The following is a 21,844-nucleotide window of genomic DNA, read 5'->3' as shown; positions in this document are numbered from 1 at the left end:
TACTATGATGAACCAGTCTGTTACGTACCGGCAGTGTCAGAAAATGTATGAACCAGAAGAATGGCATGCTAAAGAAGAAAGTTTTGCAACTCCCCAGCTATTTCCCACCAATATTCAGTCAGGCTGTTATACTTGGTACGCAGCAGTAATCCCATCTATCTGAGTTGAGCGGCAGCATACGAGACAGAGAACATCACAACAAACAATGGTCAATGTAATGTTATTGTTGATCAATGTTATGCGGTTTCGATATTGTAGGCCTCCACATTTAGTTTTCTTCCGACACTGAAATACCACTTCTATCATAGTCGATACGGCAAAATTGAAGAAATTGTCGGAAATTGTATTCTTTATAATTTTTATTATGTAGTACTCTTCGATAGGACCAATAACATACGTATTTAAAAATTAAATTTTAGGTGCCTTCCCCTAAACTACAATTTCATCCAGGGTGAATAAAATTGTTTATAACATAGACTGTAGTTTCTTATTCCCCGACTCTATATACCGACTTTCATTAAATTCTGTTAACCCATTTTCTCGTGGCCTAGCGTTGATATGCACTTGGCAACAAAAATACAAATTCATGAATATCTGTGTTATCAAAGCCGATACCGTAACAATGTATGACATAAATGATCGGAAATTAAATTTTATATAACTTTCGTTATGTACTATTTATCGACAGGACCACTAATAATATAAATATTTGAGAATTAAATTTTAAGCCTTCCCCTAAACTACCATTTCACTCAACGTGAGTAAAATTATTTATAGCCTACATTGTAGTGGCTCATCACCCAACTTCACATACCAATTTTAATTAAATTCTCTTCAGCCGTTTTCTCGTGATGCGTGTACATACATACATACATACATACATACATACATACATACATACTTACATACATACATACATACATACATACATACAGACAAACAGACAGACAGACATACAGACAGACAGACAGAAATCACGGAAAAGTAAAAATTGCATTTCCTTGTTACTATCGACATGACTGATACAGAAATACCATTCTTTTCAAATTCTGAGCAATGTACAGGCAAAACTTTTATTTCATATATATAGATTATAGCCTCATAGATAAGTAATAATATTTAAGAAATTAGTTTTTATTAAATGCCATAAGAAGTTTTCACAAAAAGTGAACAAATTCTTATTTCATTTAACAAGGTTGTCCTTCAAATACTATACTATAGTTGATAACTTACAGTGAATGAATGAAACTTCATTCATGTTGCAGAAGAACCCCATTATAGACAAAGTTTTTCATAAAGAATTACTCTTGAACTTGTAAGTATTCTTCTTGTCGCAAGGCAGGCTCGATTTTGACTTTCACGTTTTCTGCCGAACATGCACGACTGAATAAAACATGTAACTGTCCATGTGTAAAAACACATTTTGAGAGGTGGGTGCAGAGTTCCTGGAAAGTCTGACCTCGTGACTTGTTGATGTTCATAGCAAATACGAGTCTAATGTGGGAAAGAAAAGGCTACAAAAAGCTATCCTGAAAGACAAAAACAGAAGCAGTTATTTTAGAGTGCCTAATTTGTTTACGAGAGCTGTTGTGTAGCAACTGAAAATCCCAGCCAGCTTCACCACAAGGACAGATGAAAGGAAACATCATCAGATCAGAATGAGGGCATTGTATTAAAAATATCTTTAGACTCCCATCCCTACTGTGAGCAACAATATACAGATATCTTCAAGGTTAATCACTATGAGTGGGAAAAAAAAAAAAAAAGAGCTCATAAATTCTTCTGCAAGCAGCGCATTGTATTGCCGTTGATCAGATCATGCGAAGGTGACTCCGCAAGTTTGCAGCAACAAATTTTCATGCCACAGCTTAAGAGTAATTTCACTCTCCACGCTTAATGCTACTGTTTGAAACAGGCAATTCTTCTGCTGTAGTGCTAGGAGCAACGAATCAGCTACCACAGTACATAGCAGAGGGCCTTGAAACTATGCCACCTGCCACATGGTACCTAGCAGAAGGCCTTGCAAATTTTGAAGAAATTAGGAAAATTACACAGGAAAATAGTCAATCATTTTAAAAATATTACTTTTCTGATGTGAACTTCACACTGCACATTTTAAAATGAGGGGTCACTCATTCACATCTATTGAGCCATTTTTTCAAATTTTCCATTTGAGAAAATGGCTCATCAAATTATATACAGTACATTAAAGTATAATTATGAAGCTCATCTTAATATTTGAAGTTCAGTATCATCAAGTGATATTTCTAGAGGATACTCCAACTAATGTAATAAATAATTTTACATTAATCTTCAACATTAATTACAATCCATAAGTTCATACTGACTGAAAATTAATACGTAATAATTGGAAGGAGTGAACAAAATGGCAGGGTAACCTATAGTATTATAATTTGGTAACATAGAATAAAAAAGATAATGTATACTTACCAACTGAATTTCCAATTCTGTTCTGGGGGGATTGTTGATCAGCATTAGTTTTTCACTTTTCGTTAATTGGAATGGCATCAGTGCCCGTAAGTAATTCTGGATTACATTGGCATCTTGATCCTTACATGGAGTGTTCTCCAAGAATTTCATGCACTGGAAAATGGATGCATTAAAAGTTGAGATAATAGATTTTAAGAAACTATTTGTCCATCGCTGGTAGGATAGGATGAGGGTGATCCACTCAACTGTGAGAGCAGGTCAAAGTAAGCATAGGCAACATTTTGCAATTTACAGGATGTGCTCCACATAAGGTAAAGAAGGGTGTCTGACAATATGACATTACTTAAAAAGTTTCCAACATTTAAAAACCAATATGGTGAAGCATAAACACAGTTCAGTTCACAATGGAAAGGAAAAGAGACTTAATTCCCATCTTTGGAAAATGGTTACTACCAAACTACTTGGTATCATAAGTTATGAATTTCATTATGGTCCATACTGACAATTGATCACTATCAAAGGGTGTCCAGCTCCATGGCTAAATGGTTAGCATGCTGGCCTTTGGTCACAGGGGTCCTGGGTTCGATTCCCGGCAGGGTCGGGAATTTTAACCATCATTGGTTAATTTTGCTGGCAAGGGGGCTGGGTGTATGTGTCGTCTTCATCATCATTTCATCCTCGTCACGACGCGCAGGTCGCCTATGGGCTTCAAATCAAAAGACCTGCACCTGGCGAGCCGAACATGTTCTCAAACACTCCCGGCACTAAAAGCCATATGCCATTTCATATCATAGTTCCTCTTCACACCAGAGGACATAACTCGCTTTGAAAGGAAAGAGATTTGACGATATTCCTGACATCCAACGCAATGTGATGAGGCTTTTGAACATCATCCCAAAGGAAGCCTTCTTGCAAAGTCTCCAGGACATGTATCGCTGATCTCAGCAGTGCGTAGTTATGGGAGGGGACTATTTCGAAGGACAGTAAGGTCACTGTTGAACATTGTTCATCTATGTTGATAGTACAGGACTATTCACCAAACTTTACTGTCACAGGTTGTATTTTCAAGAAACAAGGTTTAAAAGTAGCCTTTAAAACGAACAACACAATACAGAGACAAGTCAGCAAGTGCAGCCTAAACAAAAAAAAACTCTTTCTCAAAGTCAGGAGTATATGAACTCAAGTGCTGAGAACCTAACTGCAATGCCACATATATAGGTCAAACGAAACGTAATTTCCACACAAGATACAAAGAACACAAAAAGTCATCAGATATAACCTGCATTCAGCCTTCAAGGAACACATATACGACTGTTCACACCATTTCACAGACATAAACACAGATCTAAAAATTTTACACATCGAAAATAAAAGTAAATCTTTGAATATAAAGGAAGTAATTGAAATTTACATTGCAAAAAATGCTAATGTAACCAACCTAAATGACCATACCTACTTTAAAATATTCTTTAAAAATCTAGCCTCTTCGCTCTACGCACATAACATTTGGACAACACTTGCTCATTAAATTAGCTTTTATCATAAAAGTAACACAATAGTTAGCCTTTATTTCAATTCCTTACTTTATTCACCTAAATCATTAACATGCCTTCATCCAAATTACATAGAAGTACATTATAATATGAAGTAGGATAATAACTTTCTCTGCCCCCTCTCCAGTGTTGATAGAAGGTTCCACAGCACTCCACTCGCTCCCCCTCCCCTCTCCATGGTTCAGTATACTAGATTTTAACATCCAATAGGAAGGATCCACAACGCTCCACATGACCCCTCCCCTCTCCATGAGCAGTGTGCTATACCCAAAACTTTCCATTTGCCTCTCCATGAACACAGTCCCGAAATAGTGTATGGTGACAACGGACTTAGCATCGGTAGTCTAGATAAGTACAGACGTATTTCATTATATTAATACTTGTAAATTTATTTTTTGTCATTACTGGTTCATATTATCACTAAACTCTCTATCATTGACAAGTTTACACAACGTAAATAATACTGTACATATATAAGCATATTTTATGTGATTTGATAGAATCTGAGGATGTTCTTGTATAATATTGTGTATTTTTACAGATATGTTTATAGTGTTATAATTTATATTGTAACTGCAGTGTGTATGACAGACTGAAAAGATTTTGTTACATTTAACAAAGTCAACACTGAAAAGTATGGCTTCATTCTTAACAAAATAACAGATAGTTCTTACGGCGACAAGGGGATAGGAGTGGGAAGGAAGTGGTCATGGTCTCAATTACGGTACAGCCCCAGCAATTGCCCACTGCGAAAATAGGAAACCATGGTAAACCATCTTCAGGGCTGCCAACAGTGGGGTTTGAACCCACTATCTCCCAAAATGCAGGCTGATAGCTACTTAACCCAAAATATAAACTAATCTCTGAAATTAGTGATGCACTCTGCCATATCCCGAGGTGTATTACATTCTCACTGAATTTTAGTATATGGCATTAACATTAATATAGGCTATATTTCTAACGAGCTAACAACTGCTATCGGCCATGTTATATATGCATTTATGACAAAAACATGTTCTCTTTTATTTCCAATTTTCTTTACAGGACAACAATCAACGGGTATTACTAATCGACTCCAACATCACCCTTGAACGTAGACGAGAAAGCTTGCCGGTGCAAATAGCGAGGAAATGATACCGAAAATGATTGACCGCATTCTCTTATTCTGATTCAAATAGGATCACGTAGCCTAACTTCACCGTATATGCATCATGATCTAGTAGAGAATTGATAACCTTCTTGCTATAAATTTACTTGGGAAATAGCCTTTCCGAAATTCAACCAGACGCGAGAAAATACAAACCAACCTGTGAAATCAGTGATGCACTCTGCCATATCTTCAGGTGTATCACATTCTTACTTGGTCGGCGGTTACAAAGAAGGCATCGGCCTTCAGGTGGCCACGGCTGGTCTGTGGTTCGATGGCTCTGCACTCCAACCAACCAAGCAGAAGAGGGGTGGCCGCGGCACTGCCGTGGCTCTAACCCTCTGCATTCAGGAGACAGAGAGGGGCTGGTCTCCTCTTTCATTCCAGAATTTCTTTACAGAACAGCAGTCGATGGGTACTGATAATCGACTCCAGCATCGCCTTCGAATGTCGACGACAGAGCTCACTAGTGCACACAGCAAGAAACTAATACCAAAAATGGTCGATCACATTCAGAATAATCGCCATTATGCATAAATATTGATACTGGAACAAATAGCGCGTGCTTAATTGCAAGTAATAATGGAAGCATCAGTGATACTGTTCTCGCTGTAACCGAAGGATAATACGCAGTTTAATCTAGGAATTTTAATGGGACAGAAAGAAAACTTTTGTTATAACAGGGTTCTCGCTATTGCAGACTTCACTGTACTAAAGTTAATTCTATTCCTTTCCTTACTTCCAGCTCCCTGTATACTCATCACCACTACCTAAACACACCCTGTTTCCCCAAATGAACTCTCTACAATCCTAAACAAATCCCGTATTAACTTATATATACCCATGTGGTTCAAGAAAGGGCCATCTGAGTGCAGATCCCTACCTTCCACCCACCCATCAAGAATCTACAAATCTCACTCCCAGTTTCCCCATACAAACATGTGTTGTTGTTCGAGTCATCAGTCCACAGACTGGTATGATGCAGCACTCCATGCCACCCTATCCTGTGCTAACTTTTTCATTTCTATGTAACTACTGCATCCTACATCTGCTCTAATCTGCTTGTCATATTCATACCTTGGTCTACCCCTACCGTTCTTACCACCTACACTTCCTTCAAAAACCAACTGAACAAGTCCTGAGTGTCTTAAGATGTGTACTATCATTCTACTTCTTCTTTTCGTCAAATTTAGCCAAATCGATCTCCTCTCAACAATTCGATTCAGTATCTCTTCATTTGTGATTCGATCTATCCATCTCACCTTCAGCATTCTTATGTAACACCACATTTCAAAAGCTTCTATTCTCTTTCTTTCTGAGCTAGTTATCGTCCATGTTTCACTTCCATACAATGCCACGCTCCACACGAAAGTTTTCAAAAACATCTTTCTAATTCCTATATCAAAGTGTGAAGTGAGCAAATTTCTTTTCTTAAGAAAGCTCTTCCTTGCTTGTGCTAGTCTGCATTTTATGTCCTCCTTACTTCTTCCATCGTTAGTTATTTTACTACCCAAGTAACAATATTCATCTACTTCCTTTAAGACTTCATTTCCTAATCTAATATTTCCTACATCAAATGCCTCCGTTCGACTGCACTCCATTACTTTTGTTTTGGACTTATTTATTTTCATCTGGTACTCCTTACCCAAGACTTCATCTATACCATTCAGCAACTTCTCGAGATCTTCTGCAGTCTCAGATAAAATAACAATATCATCGGCAAATCTCAAGGTTTTGATTTCCTCTCTTTGGACTGTGATTCCCTTTCCAAATTTCTCTTTGATTTCCTTTACTGCCTGTTCTATGTAAACATTAAAAAAGGAGAGGGGACAAACTGCAGCCTTGCCTCACTCCTTTCTGGATTGCTGCTTCTCTTTCAAAGCCCTCCATTCTTATCACTGCAGACTAATTTTTACACAGATTGTAGATAATTCTTCATTCTCGGTATCTGATCCCTATCATCTTCAAATCATAAATAGCTTTGTCCAATCAACATTATCGAATGCCTTTTCTAGATCTACGAATGCCATGTACGTGGGCTTGTCCTTCTTGATTCGATCCTCCAAGATCAGACGTAAAGTCAGGATTGTTTCAAGTGTTCCTACATTTCTTCTGAAGCCAAACTGATCTTCTCCCAACTCAGCTTCAACTTGTTTTTCCATTGTTCTGTAAACAATACGTGTTAAAATTTTGCAGGCATGAGATACTAAACTAATGGTGCGGTAGTTTTCACACCTGTCAGCACCGGCTTTCTTGGGAATAGGTATAGCAACATTCTGCCGAAAATCGGATGGGACCTCTCCTGTCTCATACATCTTGCACACTAAATGAAATAACCTTGCCATGCTGGTTTCTCCTTTTTTTTTTTTTTTTTTTTTTACGTCGCACCGACACAGATGTCTTATGGCGACGATGGGGTAGGGAAGGCCTAGGAATTGGAAGGAAGCGGCCATGGCCTTAATTAAGGTACAGCCCCGGCATTTGCCTGGTGTGAAAATGGGAAACCACGGAAAACCATCTTCAAGGCTGCCGACAGTGGGGCTCGAACCCACTATCTCCTGATTACTGGTGGTTTCTCCTAAGGCAGTCAGTAATTCAGAGGGAATGTCATCAATTCCAGGTGCCTTGTTCCTATTTAGGTCATTCACAGCTCTGTCAAACTCTGACCTCAAAATTGGGTCTCCCATTTCATCAGCATCAACAGCCTCTTCATGTTCCAGAACCAAATTATCTACATCTTTACCTTGATACAACTGTTGGATATGCTCCTGCCATCTTTCTGCTTTGTCTTCTTTCCCTAGAAGTGGCTTTCCATCTGAGCTCTTGATATTCATACACCTAGATTTCCTTTCTCCAAAGGTTTCCTTGATTTTCCTGTATGCAGCATCTACCTTTCCCAGGACCATACAACGTTCGACATCCTTGCACTTCTTCTTCAGCCAGTCTTCCTTAGCTACCTTGCACTTTCTATCCACTTGATTCTTTAATCGCCTGCATTCTTTTCTGCCCTCTTCATTTCTAGCATTCTTGTATTTTCGTTGTTCATCAATCAGGTCTAGTATCTCCTGAGTTATCCACTGATTCTTAGTTGATCTTTTCTTCCTTCCTAACATTTCTTCAGCAGCCCTACTGACTTCATTTTTCATGACTCTCCACTCTTCCTCTATAGCGTTTCCTTCAGCCTTTTCATTTAATCCTTGTGCAACATGTTCATTGAAACAATCCCTCACACTCTCTTCTTTCAACTTGTCTAGATCCAACTTTTTTTGCATTCTTTCCTTTCTTCAATTTCTTCAACTTCAGATGGCATTTTATGACCAACAAGTTGTGGTCAGAGTCCACGTCTGCTCCTGGGAAAGTTTTGCAATCCAACACCTGGTTTCTGAATCTCTGCCTAATCATAATGAAGTCTATTTGATACCTTCCAGTGTCTCCAGGTCTCGTCCACGTATACAGCCGTCGCTTGTGGTGTTTGAACCAAGTATTGGCAAGGACTAAATTATGATCAGTGCAGAATTCAACCAGCCGACTTCCTCTTTCGTTCCTTTGTCCCAATCCAAATTCTCCTACTGTACTACCTTCTCTTCCTTGGCCTACCACTGCATTCCAGTCTCCCATCACAATTAGATTCTTGTCACCTTTTACATATTGTATTAAAACTTCTATCTCCTCATATATTTTTTCGATTTCTTCATCATCCGCTGAATTAGTAGGCATATAGGCCTGCACTATTGTGGTGGGCATTGGTTTGGTGTCTATGATGACGACAATAATTCTTTCACAATGCTTATTCATTATTAAACCAACTCCTGCATTTCCTCTGTTTGATTTTGTGTTGATAATTCGGTAGTCACCTGACCAAAAATCTTGTTCTTCCTGCCAATGTACTTCACTTATACCAACTACATCTAACTTTAGCCTACCCATCTCCCTTTTCAGATTCTCTAACCTACCACAACGATTCAAACTTCTAACATTCCACGCTCCAACTCGCAGAATGTCAGTATCCATCTTCCTGATGATCGCCGCCCCCCACCCCCTCTCTCTCTCTCTCTCTCTCTCTCTCTCTCTCGTGTAGTCCGCACCCGGAGATCCGAATGGGGGACTAGTTTACCTCCGGAATATTTTACCCGGGAGGAAGCCATCATCTGTACATCATTCATACAGAGAGAGCTGCATGTCCTCGGGAGGTAGTTACGGCTGTAGTTTCCCACTGGTTTCAGCCGTGTAGCAGTATCAACACAGCTAAGCCATGTTGAGTATTATTACAAGGCCGTATCAGTCAATCATCTAGACTGCCGCCCTTGCAACTACCGAAAGGCTGCTACCCCCCCTTTCGATGAACCATTCGTTAGTCTGGTCTCTCAACAGATACCCATCCAATATGGTTGCATCTGCGGCTCGGCTATCTGCATCATTGGGACATGCAAGCCTCCCCACCATGGCAAGGTCACATGGTTCACAGAGGAAAACATAGTTTCATCGAAATCCCTGATCACCCTCCGGTAAGTACCCCACCAACATAATAACCTGCTCTGTCACAACCATTTTCCACACATCCGTAACTATGTAGGTATTTATTCCTGCTGCCTTTTGTTATTGGTACCAATGTGAAAAACTACTACGATACTTTAAAAAGTTCGAAAATGTATTGCATTAATGAGTGGTATACTGGTTAAATTATGTTGGGCAATGTGACCAATATTCTTGCGAAGTTCATGGTTAAAAATGGAAATACAAATCAAAGGAAAGAGGGGCTGAAGAAAGCTCAAGCTAGAATGGAAGGTCTTTGTCAAGAACATTTGACAACAGGACCTGAAACAGACATATCAATCTTCAATTCTCTCTTCAAATTATTATTATTTAATCAATGATACTGGTTTCAACACAGTATGAAATAAATTTTAAATATATAAAACATTATTGAAGTCACACCGGAGGAGTTGGTCATGTGGTTAGGGGCACAGAGCTGTGAATTTGCATCCAGGAGATCGTGGGTTCGAACCCCAATGTCGGCAGCCCTGAAAGTGCACGGCCATTTCCTTCCCACTCCTATGCCTTTCCTATCCCATCGTCGCCATAACACCTATCTGTGTTGGTGCAACGTAAAACGAATTATAAAAAAGTTATTGAAGTCACCCTCACCCACAGTTTTTTTTTTTTCTCTTTAAACTTATGAATTTTAATGTCCAAAAGTTGACAACAGTTGGTCTTACCTCATAAGTTACCATTCCCAAGTCACTCTGGGTGTTGCGCCGCAGTCCATGCTTTACCTCCTTCAGCAACTCCAAAACCTAAACATCAGAATGACAAACTTTACAGTATCAATCAACTATTCCTATAGAAATGCAGTTAACGACAGAAATGATTACTATTTTAAAGGGTCCTGTTGCATATTAACAGCACTTACATGAAAACAAAGGTGGGTATGGTGGCAAAAAAATTAATATTTTAATCAAGCAGAGAATGAATGTAAGTTTTGGAGACAATTAAGGCCAGGAGAAGCAGACCAGAAAGAAAAAGTTGAAGGCAAAAGAGGGTGTGGAACCTAAGCAAAGTATCGTTTTAGATCACTAATTCAAAAAACTAAAACACACTTTGTATCAATCTTCTTTCATTTAACGTGCACTTTACCGCAAAGGAATACAGCAATCTCATAAGAACGCATAAGACCTAGAGCGTTATCGAACTTGATCCTCAGCAGCATTTAGTGGAGAGGAAAAGAAAAGAAGTAGTTTAAGTAAGGAATACACACTCTACTGGAGTGGAGGACATAAGGCAAAGAATGGAGTGGAGATAATAATCAACAAGATCGTAAATGAGTATGTAGATAAAATAAAATAAAATAAAATCAAAATCTCTTTTTTTGCAAATGAGGTGTCTACCTCGGTGGCAAATGGTACACTAAAATACATTATTGTCAAGCACTAAATATTATATTAACAAGAAGAAAATTTTCCTATAATACAATATTATACATATTGCAAGCAGGCAAGCTTGTAGTTTTATGTGACTGTTGATATCATGATCATAGTTGCAGGCCCTCAATTTTTAGGGGCGTTACTTTATTTTTAAAAAATGCCACATGTACCGAGCAGAATTCAAACCACTACCGCCTTGGTGAGAAATCCACGTCTATGCCACTTGGCCATCAACCCCCACCAACAAAGACACAAATCACTAGACTGAACTGAAGTAGTGGTATAATTAAAAGTGAACTCTTCCTCTACGTTCATGACAGTCAAAGTGACAAAACACAAAATCAAATCAACTCATTAGTATAATCAGAAGTATGACAACTCCTATCGAAATCTTGCCAGTTACCCCACTACGATAATTAGACCATACAGCCAGAGTCTCAAAACCGAGTGTCAGGCGGATGAGTTTCTTTACGTGGGGTGATATTCCCCTCAGTGCAGAAAATAACAATGGAGCGCATCAAGTAGAATCTGACTCCAGGATAGGGGTGGCTGCAAAAGGCATCTGTACTCCGTGTTACGAGCGGCCTGATTACCTGCTGGCTGTAACATTAAAACTAACAGCTTTGGGAGTGGCGACCCCATTGTAATAACAGCCTAAAATAAAAATGGTACATCTAAATCGGCCTCGGAAAAGACTAGGGTGTTCCCCGGAAGTGACGCACTATTCTTATACTGGGGGTGGGGGGACTGTGAGATATGGGCAACCAGTAGAGAAAGTAATTAAGATAGCATTAATCAACCTCATGCCACTCACTGGAAAGTCAGAAAAGATGATTAATTTCATGGAGGAGAAAATAGCTATGATGGGATTGAGTGAATTTAAGTGGAGAGGAAAAGAAAAGAAGTAGTTTAAGTAAGGAATACACACTCTACTGGAGTGGAGGACATAAGGCAAAGAATGGAGTGGAGATAATAACCAACAAGATCGTAAATGAGTATGTAGATAAAATAAAATAAAATAAAATCAAAATCTCTTTATTTGCAAATGAGGTGTCTACCTCGGTGGCAAATGGTACACTAAAATACATTATTGTCAAGCACTAAATATTATATTAACAAGAAGAAAATTTTTCTATAATACAATATTATACAATTTACGCTAACAATTTTTTTCTTCTATTAAACACACAGCTCATCCTTAATAAATTTATATTGTTTACAAAATTCTACTTATAATATCTCCTTTACTACTTACAAATATCGTCCACTGATATACAGTATGTGGAATTACTTCAAATGATACTACACTGGCCAGCAAAAAAAGTGGATCACTTTGAAAAAAATTGTTTCAATGGATATAGTGTTAGTCCAGTGTCCTAAATAAATAATAATACTGATAATACTAATCAAACATTATGTTACCTTCACGTTTAACACTAAATTCACTTTCAAAATTTATCTGACATTCACTTTATTATGACATTTTATCGTTTCTGTAATTCCTGTAATTTTTACTCATTTGCATGTCTTTCACTGTATTTAAGTTAACTCCAATTTTAACACTTTCACTGATTTACACTGTCAGAAAATGTTTTAGCAAACCACTAGAGACATTAAAATCTGGTGTTTCCGCCTCTGGCAGTGATGACCTCCTGGAGGCGTTGTGGTACACTGCGCACTAGATTCCTAATTGTTTCCTGAGGAATACTGTTCCATTCTGTCACCAATCGTGCCCTCAGTTCAGCCAGAGTCTCGATATTCTGAGACCGAAGTCTTCTCCCAATATCCCATACGTGCTCTATGGGATTTAGGTCAGGACTCCTTGCTGGCCAGTCTAGAGTTTGAATTCCAACTTCTTCTAGGTAACGGGTGACGATACGGGCGACGTGCAGGCGAGCATTGTCGTGCATTAAAATGAAATTGTCGCCCGTAAATTGTGCAAATGGGACAACATGATCCTGCATAACTTCTTCCACATAGCGGTGAGCAGTGAGAGAACCGCCATCAAGAATCACAAGCTCGGTACGGGATTCAAAGTTTATGCCACCCCACACCATCACAGAGCCTCCCCCAAATGGTGTCCTTTGGGAGAGAGTTACGGGTGAGAATCGCTCTCCAGGCCTCCTCCACACTCTTTCTCGCCCATCTGGAGATCTCAGACAGAAGCGGCTCTCATCTGTAAAAAGCACCATGCTCCAGTCCTGAATGGTCCAGTTTCAATGCTGCATCGCGAACTCGAGTCGTCTTCTCCGATGCTGCCCCGTTAATAGTGGCCCTGTAGCGGGCCTTCTTGAAGTAAGGTTAGCCTCCTGGAGCCTTCGTCTTACGGTTCTCTCACTCACTCGGACATTTCTTGTAGCCTCTAGACGATTTCTCGCCTGAACCGCTGTTGTTCTTCGGTCTCTCAAGACTTGGAGGACAAGAAATCGTTCATCCCTGGCGTTCGTAATTCGTCGACGTCCAGATCCCGGTCTCCTTTCGCATGTTCCACGTTCACGATAACGTTGCACGGCCCGTTGTACACTTCCATAAGATGCTCCTACAGCATGGGCCGCATACCGAAGGCTGCGACCGTCTTCAACCAAGGCGATTACGCGTGCAACATTTTCTCTACTTAGAGGCATCTTGACTCATCAAGGATCGAACAAGAACTGATTTGGAACTCCCCAGAGTTTTTACAAAGAACATCTTATCACTGCAAATGTTTACAGTAACTTTAACGCTTGATTAGGGGGCGAGGAACCACCTTAAAAGGGACCGTCATAAAACCATAAAAGTTAAAAGGGATCGTCATAAAAGCTAATGGCATGGAAAATTATCTCTAATAGTCGATCAATTCGGACCATATGCACCACACACTTACCAGAGAGTGCTGAAAACATTTATTTATAAAGAGGAACATCACAAAATGAAATATGTCCTTAAAAATTTGTTTTAGCGAACAGAAAATCAACATTTTCAAAGTGATCCAATTTTTCTGCCGGCCAGTGTATATAACTGGTATAAGATTAAAATTTACATTGCATTTATTTACTTTTTTTTTTTTTTTACTCATTCTGGAACCTTAGTAGCATAACGACCTGCTGCGTCTTAACCAGAGCCCCTTTTGCCACCACTTTTCAGAGTTCCTGAAGGGCCTTCACAGCTACCGTATTGGTCCCAGGGCCTTTGAAGTCCCCACTGTACTTCACCCCTACAGGCAGTCCCCTACTCTGGCTGTCCAAACTCCTTAGACCAAGGGATGGAATTAATTTTTTCACACACATTTTTTATTTACATTAAGCTGCACTGGTCGAATGCCCTCTAACATTTCATTTATTTTCTCTGTTCCTGTTTATTCTCTTCTTGAATAACTGTACAGATTTTGGAAACGGATCAAACACTACCCCTGGTAAACTGTTCCACTCCTTCACACCCTTCCCAATCACTTTTGCTAAAATTCCTTCTAATTTTATATGTGAGCTCAGTCCTGCCGATATAATTATTTTCCAACTGAAGCCTCTCACGGATATCTCCCCATGCTTCTTCTCCTGTATAGGCTCTATATAACCCTATAAGTTTAGTTTTCTCCCTTCTCTTACTTAAAGTTTCCCACCCTAGTTCCTTTAACATTTCTGATACACTACTCTTTCTCCTGAAATCCCCTGTTACAAATCTTGCTGCTTTCCTCTGCACACTATCTATTTCTTTTATTAGGTATTCTTGGTGAGGATCCCAAACACTGTTTGCATATTCCAATAATGGACGAACCGTACTTAAGTAACTTTTCTCTTTTAATTCTTTGTTGCATCCTTTAAGTAGCCTCATTATGACATGTAACGATCTATATGCTTTCCCAACAATGTCATCCACATGAGCCTTCCAGTGCAAATTACTTTCAAATCTCACACCTAAGTATTTGCACTTGCCATCTTTTGGGATAACTACAGTAGAAGTCCGTTATAGCGAGAATTCACAGCAGCGAAAAATTCGCTCGCTATAACGCATTGTCGTTATATCCGATTTTTAAAATATAAGTCGGAAAGCCCTTCATGCACATTAAAATCGGTATGAAACGGCAATCAGTTTGTTCAAAACTTGCGGTTCTGCAAATGATATCCACATCACGGCTTATTTGTTTTTTTGGTTTTTTTTTTTTTGTAATCCGATACTACGCGAAAGTAAATGTTTAATTTCATTCTGAAAAAAATATAGTACCGTATTTCTCCGAATCCAAGATGAACCCCACTTTTTCCTTCAAAAAATGTATATCAGGCTCAAAAAGAAGTTTGTAAAATCACATGAATGCCTTGTTGTGTAGTAGGCTTACGCATTTTTAGACGCCGAAAATTTATTTTCGTCACGCCGTTTTTATTTGTTGTTGTTTTTTGCGGCTGCACAATTATTCTTTATTTCCGCGGGTTTAAGGACCATTAACTTAACATTGGCATCATAATACCGAAAAGAACTCGTAGAAAATTTTCCGGCAATACCTATTCCATGCGTCTACAAAACAACCATCCATCAGGAAATTATTCTTGCTGTCTATAAAACTGTTACTTTTACGCAGCGTCAGATATAACCGGCTACCGCTACACGCACGTCTCGCTTGTCGGGTTCGGCCAAATTCAGCGGCTAGCGATGTATAGGCCTAATCGCGAACGTTGAAAGTCAACGAACGAGTTTATTGCGCCACGGTATGGCCATTCCGCCCTTGTGTTTTTCGTGCACATACCTCACAATTTCATCTTCGACTTCTTTAAAGCGTCCTTGTTGCGGACAACACCGAATGCATTTTTTTTTTTTTGTACAGTATGCATTTTTTTAGTTCTTTGTCTTGTTGCGGACACTGAATGCATTTTTTTGTACAGTACGCATTTTTTTTTTGTTCTTTGTCTTCACGCTAACGCCAAATATTAGCTTCAGTTAGGCCTCTGCCGTATTTTCTTGCGGCTGCACAATTATTCTACATTTCCGAAATGTTTAATAAACATTAACTTAAAATATCATAATATCGACTAGAACCCGTTGAAAATTTGTCGGCAATACCTTTTCCACGTATCTTTACAATACGACTGTCCATCACGAAAATATTCTTGCTGTCTATAAACCTTAAGACTGAAGTAAACTATATCTTAATTTTAATGTTATATACGGAAATTAAGTAAGAATGTGATACACCTCAAGATATGGCAGAGTACATCACTGACTTCAGAGAATATTTCATATCTTCTCGCGTCTAGTTACGGCTATTTACATGTAAATTTTTCGTGAGGAGGTTATTTCTCTACATGCGGTTCAAATATGTTTTAATGATAGGCTACATATACGGTTAGGTTAGGTGACGCTGTTTGAAGAAGAAAGCAAAGGTGTTTGCCACAGAAATCTCTAGAGTGATACCGTATTTCTCCGAATCCAAGACTTTTTTTCTTCTCAGAATCTCATGCGAAAACTCAAGGGTTGTTGCATTCGCGGCCTAACAGTTAAGTTAATGGATACAACTGGCAACTACCGCGGTAACCACGCTGCTTCTTTTCACACGCGCACAGAGACGCGTTAAGACTCTGTCACTGAGTAGCCATGGCTTTTCTAAGAATTAGAAGGGTCGCATGTTTTGATGCCATTCTGCAGATTTGAGAAACACACAGGCTCTGTACAACCGGTTTTCCCGGCTAGCGATGTGTAGTAAAGAGGTGGTCGTTTATTGTCAACGAGTTCTGTGCGCGCGTGAAAAGAAGCAGCGTGGTTACCGCGGTAGTTGCCAGTGGTATCCATTAACTTAACTGTTAGGCCGCGAATGCAATAATCCTTGAGTTTTCGCATGAGATTCTGAGAAGAAAAAAGTCTTGGATTCGGAGAAATACGGTATCACTCTAGAGATTTCTGTGGCAAACACCTCAGCTTTCTTCTTCAAACAGCGTCACCTAACCTAACCGAATATGTAGCCTATCATTAAAACATGTTTGAAACGCGTGTAGAGAAATAACCTCCTCGCGAAAAATTTACATGTAAATAGCCGTAACTAGACGCGAGAAGATACGAAATATTCTCTGAAATCAGTGATGTACTCTGCCATATCTTGAGGTGTATCACATTCTTACTTAATTTCCGTATATAACATTAAAATTAAGATATCATTTACTTAAGTCTTTACTTTTAGCGAGTTAACAACTGCTGTCGGCCACGTTATTTACGCATTTATTACGAAAACGTGTTATCCTCTTTCATTTCGAATTTTCTTTAGAGAACAGCAGTCTATGGGTATTACTAATCAACTCCAACATCGCCTTTGAATGTCAACGAGAGAGCTCGCAAATGCACAAAGTGAGAAAACTATACTGTACCGAATATGATCGATCGCATTTTGTTGCAAACGTTTCAGTTTTCTTATTCAAACAGCGTCACGTATCCCAACTTAACCGTACTATCCGTATGATGAAAACGCACTTCAAGCGCCAGTAGAGAGAAATTATAACTTTCTGGCTATGAATTTGTATAACAGCCTTTCCCTAATTTAACCAGACGCGACAAAATATAAACTAACCTCTGAAATTAAGCATTCTGCCATATCTCGAGGTGTATCCCATTCTTACTTAATTGCAGTATTTAGCCTCAAAATTAAGCGGTTTAGTCGGCCTTAATTTTTAACGAGTTAACAACCGTTATCGGACACGTTTTTTACGCATTTATTACAAAAATATCTTCTCTTTCATTTCGAATTTTCTTTACGGAACAGCTGTCGACGGGTATTACTAATCGACTCCGACATCGCCTTCGAATATCGACGAGAGAAATCGCTACTGCACATAGCGAGGAAACGATGCCGAAGGTAATCGATCGCATGCAGTATCATTGCTGGGGTGCATAAATATCGGTAACGAAAAAAATCGCGCGCGCTTAATCGCTCGTAATAACGGATGCGCCAGTGATAGGGTTCTCGCTGTAACCGAAGGACGATACACAGTACAATATAGGAATTTTGAAGGGACAGAAAAATTCGTCGCTATAACGGAGTTCTCGTTATATGCCATACTCGCTATAGCGGACTTCTACTGTACCTCATCTTAAGTATATTCAAATTCAGCTTTAAAACTCCTGTTTGTAAATTTTCTAACAGTTGATTTGCCTCCATTAACCTTCATATTATTCCCTTCAACCCATTGTTGAATACTCTCAAGGTCCCTTTGTAACTCTGAACAATCCTCAATGGTATTTATTTCCTTATAAACAATTATGTCATCTGCATACAATCTTATTTTTGATGTAATATTATTCCCTAAATCATTTACGTATATTAAGAAAAGTAACGGACCGATTATACTACCCTGTGCAATTCCCTTCCAAGCTTTCTCTTCCTGCGATACATTATTTCCTACTTTGACTTTCTGAACCCTTGAATTTAGAAATGTTTTCATCCAACGTGTAACCCTTACGTCCAATCCTATTCCATCCAATTTCTTTAATAATATTCCATGTTCCACTCGATCAAAGGCTTTGGAAAGATCTATGGCTATGCAATATAACTGGCCTCCTGAATCCAATTGATCTGATATGTCCTGCTGAAATCCCACCAGTTGTGCCTCACAAGAAAAGTTCTTTCTAAATCCATACTGGCTCCTCATGAACCAATTTTTATCATCACATAATCCTCTGATGTACTTTGATATTAAACTCTCCAGTATTTTACAAACTATACTGGTCAGGCTGATTGGTCTGTAAGCGATAGAAAAATAAAGGTACAATTAAGGACAAAGAATGAGGTAAATGCAGTGGCCTATGCTGATATCATAATTTGGGATAAAACAGAAGAGGAAGAACAGACCAGACTCATCGTATGAAAATCCCAGTTCCAGGAAGGTAACCTCAACATCAGCTACACCAAGACAGTGGTGTTGGCAGTCAACAGAGATGGGCGTCCAGCAAGTGTAAAACTAGGAGACCACCAGCTAAGGTGTGTGGATAGTTTTCCTTACCTTGGAAGTGTTGTCTCCAGTGATAATTTGGTTACAAAGGAAATTACAGAGTGCAAAAGGTATCAGAATTTTACCAACAAGTAAGAACACTTTTATGGGATGACTTGATGACATAAGGCTGATTCCAGAGAATTGTCAACCCAAGAAGGAAAGAAGTAAAGTTTAAAATAAAACTCAACAATTGGTTTTTATGATAGATAAAGCATTAAATTTTATTAATTTTATGATATGTATTCATTTATTGATGTCTTTCAATTTTTAATTGTGTGGTTAATTGAACCTTTATGTGCAGTCTAAATTCATTTGATATTTCTCAATGTTTTAGGAATTACTGTTTATTATGATGAAAAGGTATCAAAATAATTAAATAATAATAATGTTACTTGATTTACGTCCCACTAACTACTGTTACGGTCTTCGGAGACGCCGAGGTGCCGGAATTTAGTCCCGCGGGAGTTCTTTAACGTGCCTGTACATCTACCGACACGAGGCTGTCGTATTTGAGCACCTTCAAATACCACCGGACTGAGCCATCAAAATAATTATGGTAAATGTTAATTCTAATGCTCTTTCTCTTCATAGTAAAGTACTAATTTAGGTTATTAACAGTTTATATAAGGTATAATAAGGCGACGAATTTATTGCTGCAGGCCGTGTAAACACGCGACGAAAAAGGTATAAAAGTTTCTGTAGACGAAAAGTGCGTGGCTCAATTTAAATAAAATTTGGTATACAAAGCCAATACTGTACACCCTTTCAAACTGCTATATCATTCGTTTAAAATTTCAAATGGATTCATACGAAGCTGATAGTAAAATACATCGCGTTTACGACGTTCTTGCAAGTGCGCGGCTGGGAGTTCCCCGTCGCATGGAGCCATGTGTGCAGGAATGCTGGAGACGAGATTGAGTGTACCAGTGGCAAAGTGATGATGAAAATCACGTATCCTGAATTCAAGAATCTGGCACAGTTCAAGAGTGTTTTGATAAACTAGAAAAAACCGTGCCCCTTGTTTATGAAATACACATTTATTTAAAAAATGCAAAGCAAAATGTTCGATGTGCAGAAAAAACAAACGACTGAATATTCAATGGTTTTGCAAGTGGATTTCGCGGAGAATTTCACTATTCTTCCACAAGATGAAATTCAGGGTTATTAGCATTGCCGACAAATTACGATATTTACTCCTGTTGCGTGATTTGCGGGAGGAAATCACGCTTCATATGCGATTATGTCTGACCATGTGGAGCATGACAAATATGCCACGCACTAATTTTTAGGCAGAGTATTAACAGACATCAGGGAAAAAGACCAGAAATCACAAGTGTGTTTATCTTCTCGGATGGGGCGGCGAGCCCGTTCAAGCAAAGGTTCATGTTCGCAAACCTAACGTTTTTTCAAGAAAACTTTTGGAATGAATGTAACTTGGAATTTTTTTTGCGTCTGGTCACGGGAAAGGTGCCGTTGACGGTGTTGGCGGAACACTAAAAGGTAATTTGACTGTTGCTCTACGTGCAAAACGGGACCTTATAAACGTGCACGATGTCGTGGAAGTATCGAAAAGAAATTCAGCGCACACAAATGTTACATTTGTTCCTTCTGAAGATGTTGAAAGGAATAAACCCATTCTGAAAAGCCGCTTCGCCGATGTCTGTGCAGTACCAGGAACACATGATTTTCACTATGTGGAGTAAATAACAAAATACATAGTTCAGACAAGAAAATAATATTCAGAAACAACGACCACACACTCTCTACATCCAGACTAAAAGATCAAAGCAGATGACAAAAATCCACCCCGTGATAAGACTTTTGAAGTGGGAGACTTCGTCCTTGGAAAATACAGCGGAAAGAAACATTCCAAGTATTATGTTTATACCATAACTGAAAGTGATGATGTTTATTTCGTAACCAATTTTCGCAAGTGCCACGACGAAGCTAAACTGTTTTGTGAACCACCGACGAAAGACGAATGCTTTTAAAATGAAAGTGAAATCGAAAGAAAATTACCGGTGCCTCGTTTTACTCGTGGGAAATAGTATTTTGATGAGTCTATACCAGAAGCAGAATGAACATAAATGTTTTTTTTCATTTTATATTTTTTTCTGATCAAGCATTCATTCAAACCGAAGGCTACGTACTGGTAAGCGTTGAATGTCCAGATATTTTTAAATACCGTATTTTAGTTAACTTTACATTCACTGTTATTAGTGTTAAATAAATGCGTGACAATTCATAAAAACACTTTACTTAGGCCACATGTCCGTACCAGTATATGTAGTTAGATATACTATTATTATTATTATTATTATTATTATTATTATTATTATTATTATTATTGGGAGGAAGGAAGCTTGCAGTTTTACGTAACCGATAATCACACTATCATAAGCGACGGAACCTCATATTTTACGTGAAATCCGAACCACCGGACGTGACTTTCACGTCGAAAAACACAGATGCATTAATCGGGACTCGAACTCAGTCCGTCTTGATGGTTGCAAGCAGTTTGACTGCTGCGCCATCTCGCCCCTTCTCTATTATTACTTGCTGTGATATTAAATATACATTTTATCATTCAGTGATCGTATTTGATGCGGAGTTAAAGATTTATTAGCCCCTCATGCCATGTCGCCATAGCGCAGATTCGCGTGTGTAATCCCGCGACGCTGTCAAGTAAACACGCGACGATCGCTTTTAAATATATTACGCAGACATTACGCAACTTACACATGTGGGTTTTTTTTCACAAAATGTACATTTGTCCTTCTTGTAAACAATATATTAACATTACTAATAAAAGTTACCACATTTCGCAGA

The 21,844-nt window shown here is 38.7% G+C and overlaps 1 protein-coding gene across 5 annotated transcripts in view; it reads right to left on the bottom strand.

The window, feature by feature from the left end:
* The window catches only part of Polr3I (RNA polymerase III subunit I), a 183,156-nt gene that overhangs the window by 120,970 nt on the left and 40,342 nt on the right, over positions 1-21,844 (bottom strand). For all 5 annotated transcript variants that reach the window (XM_067139604.2, XM_067139607.2, XM_067139606.2 and 2 more), the window contains exons 3-4: positions 10,368-10,445; positions 2,452-2,604 (exon numbers count right to left, since the gene is read on the bottom strand). In XM_067139604.2, the coding sequence (XP_066995705.1) occupies positions 2,452-2,604; positions 10,368-10,445 (231 nt within the window). The remainder of the gene's footprint in view (positions 1-2,451; positions 2,605-10,367; positions 10,446-21,844) is intronic.

The sequence above is a fragment of the Anabrus simplex genome, chromosome 2 (assembly GCF_040414725.1).
Source record: "Anabrus simplex isolate iqAnaSimp1 chromosome 2, ASM4041472v1, whole genome shotgun sequence".
Classification (NCBI taxonomy): domain Eukaryota; kingdom Metazoa; phylum Arthropoda; class Insecta; order Orthoptera; family Tettigoniidae; genus Anabrus; species Anabrus simplex.
The sequence above is the reverse complement of the archived record's forward strand: the minus strand, read 5'-3'. Positions and strand labels throughout refer to the sequence as shown.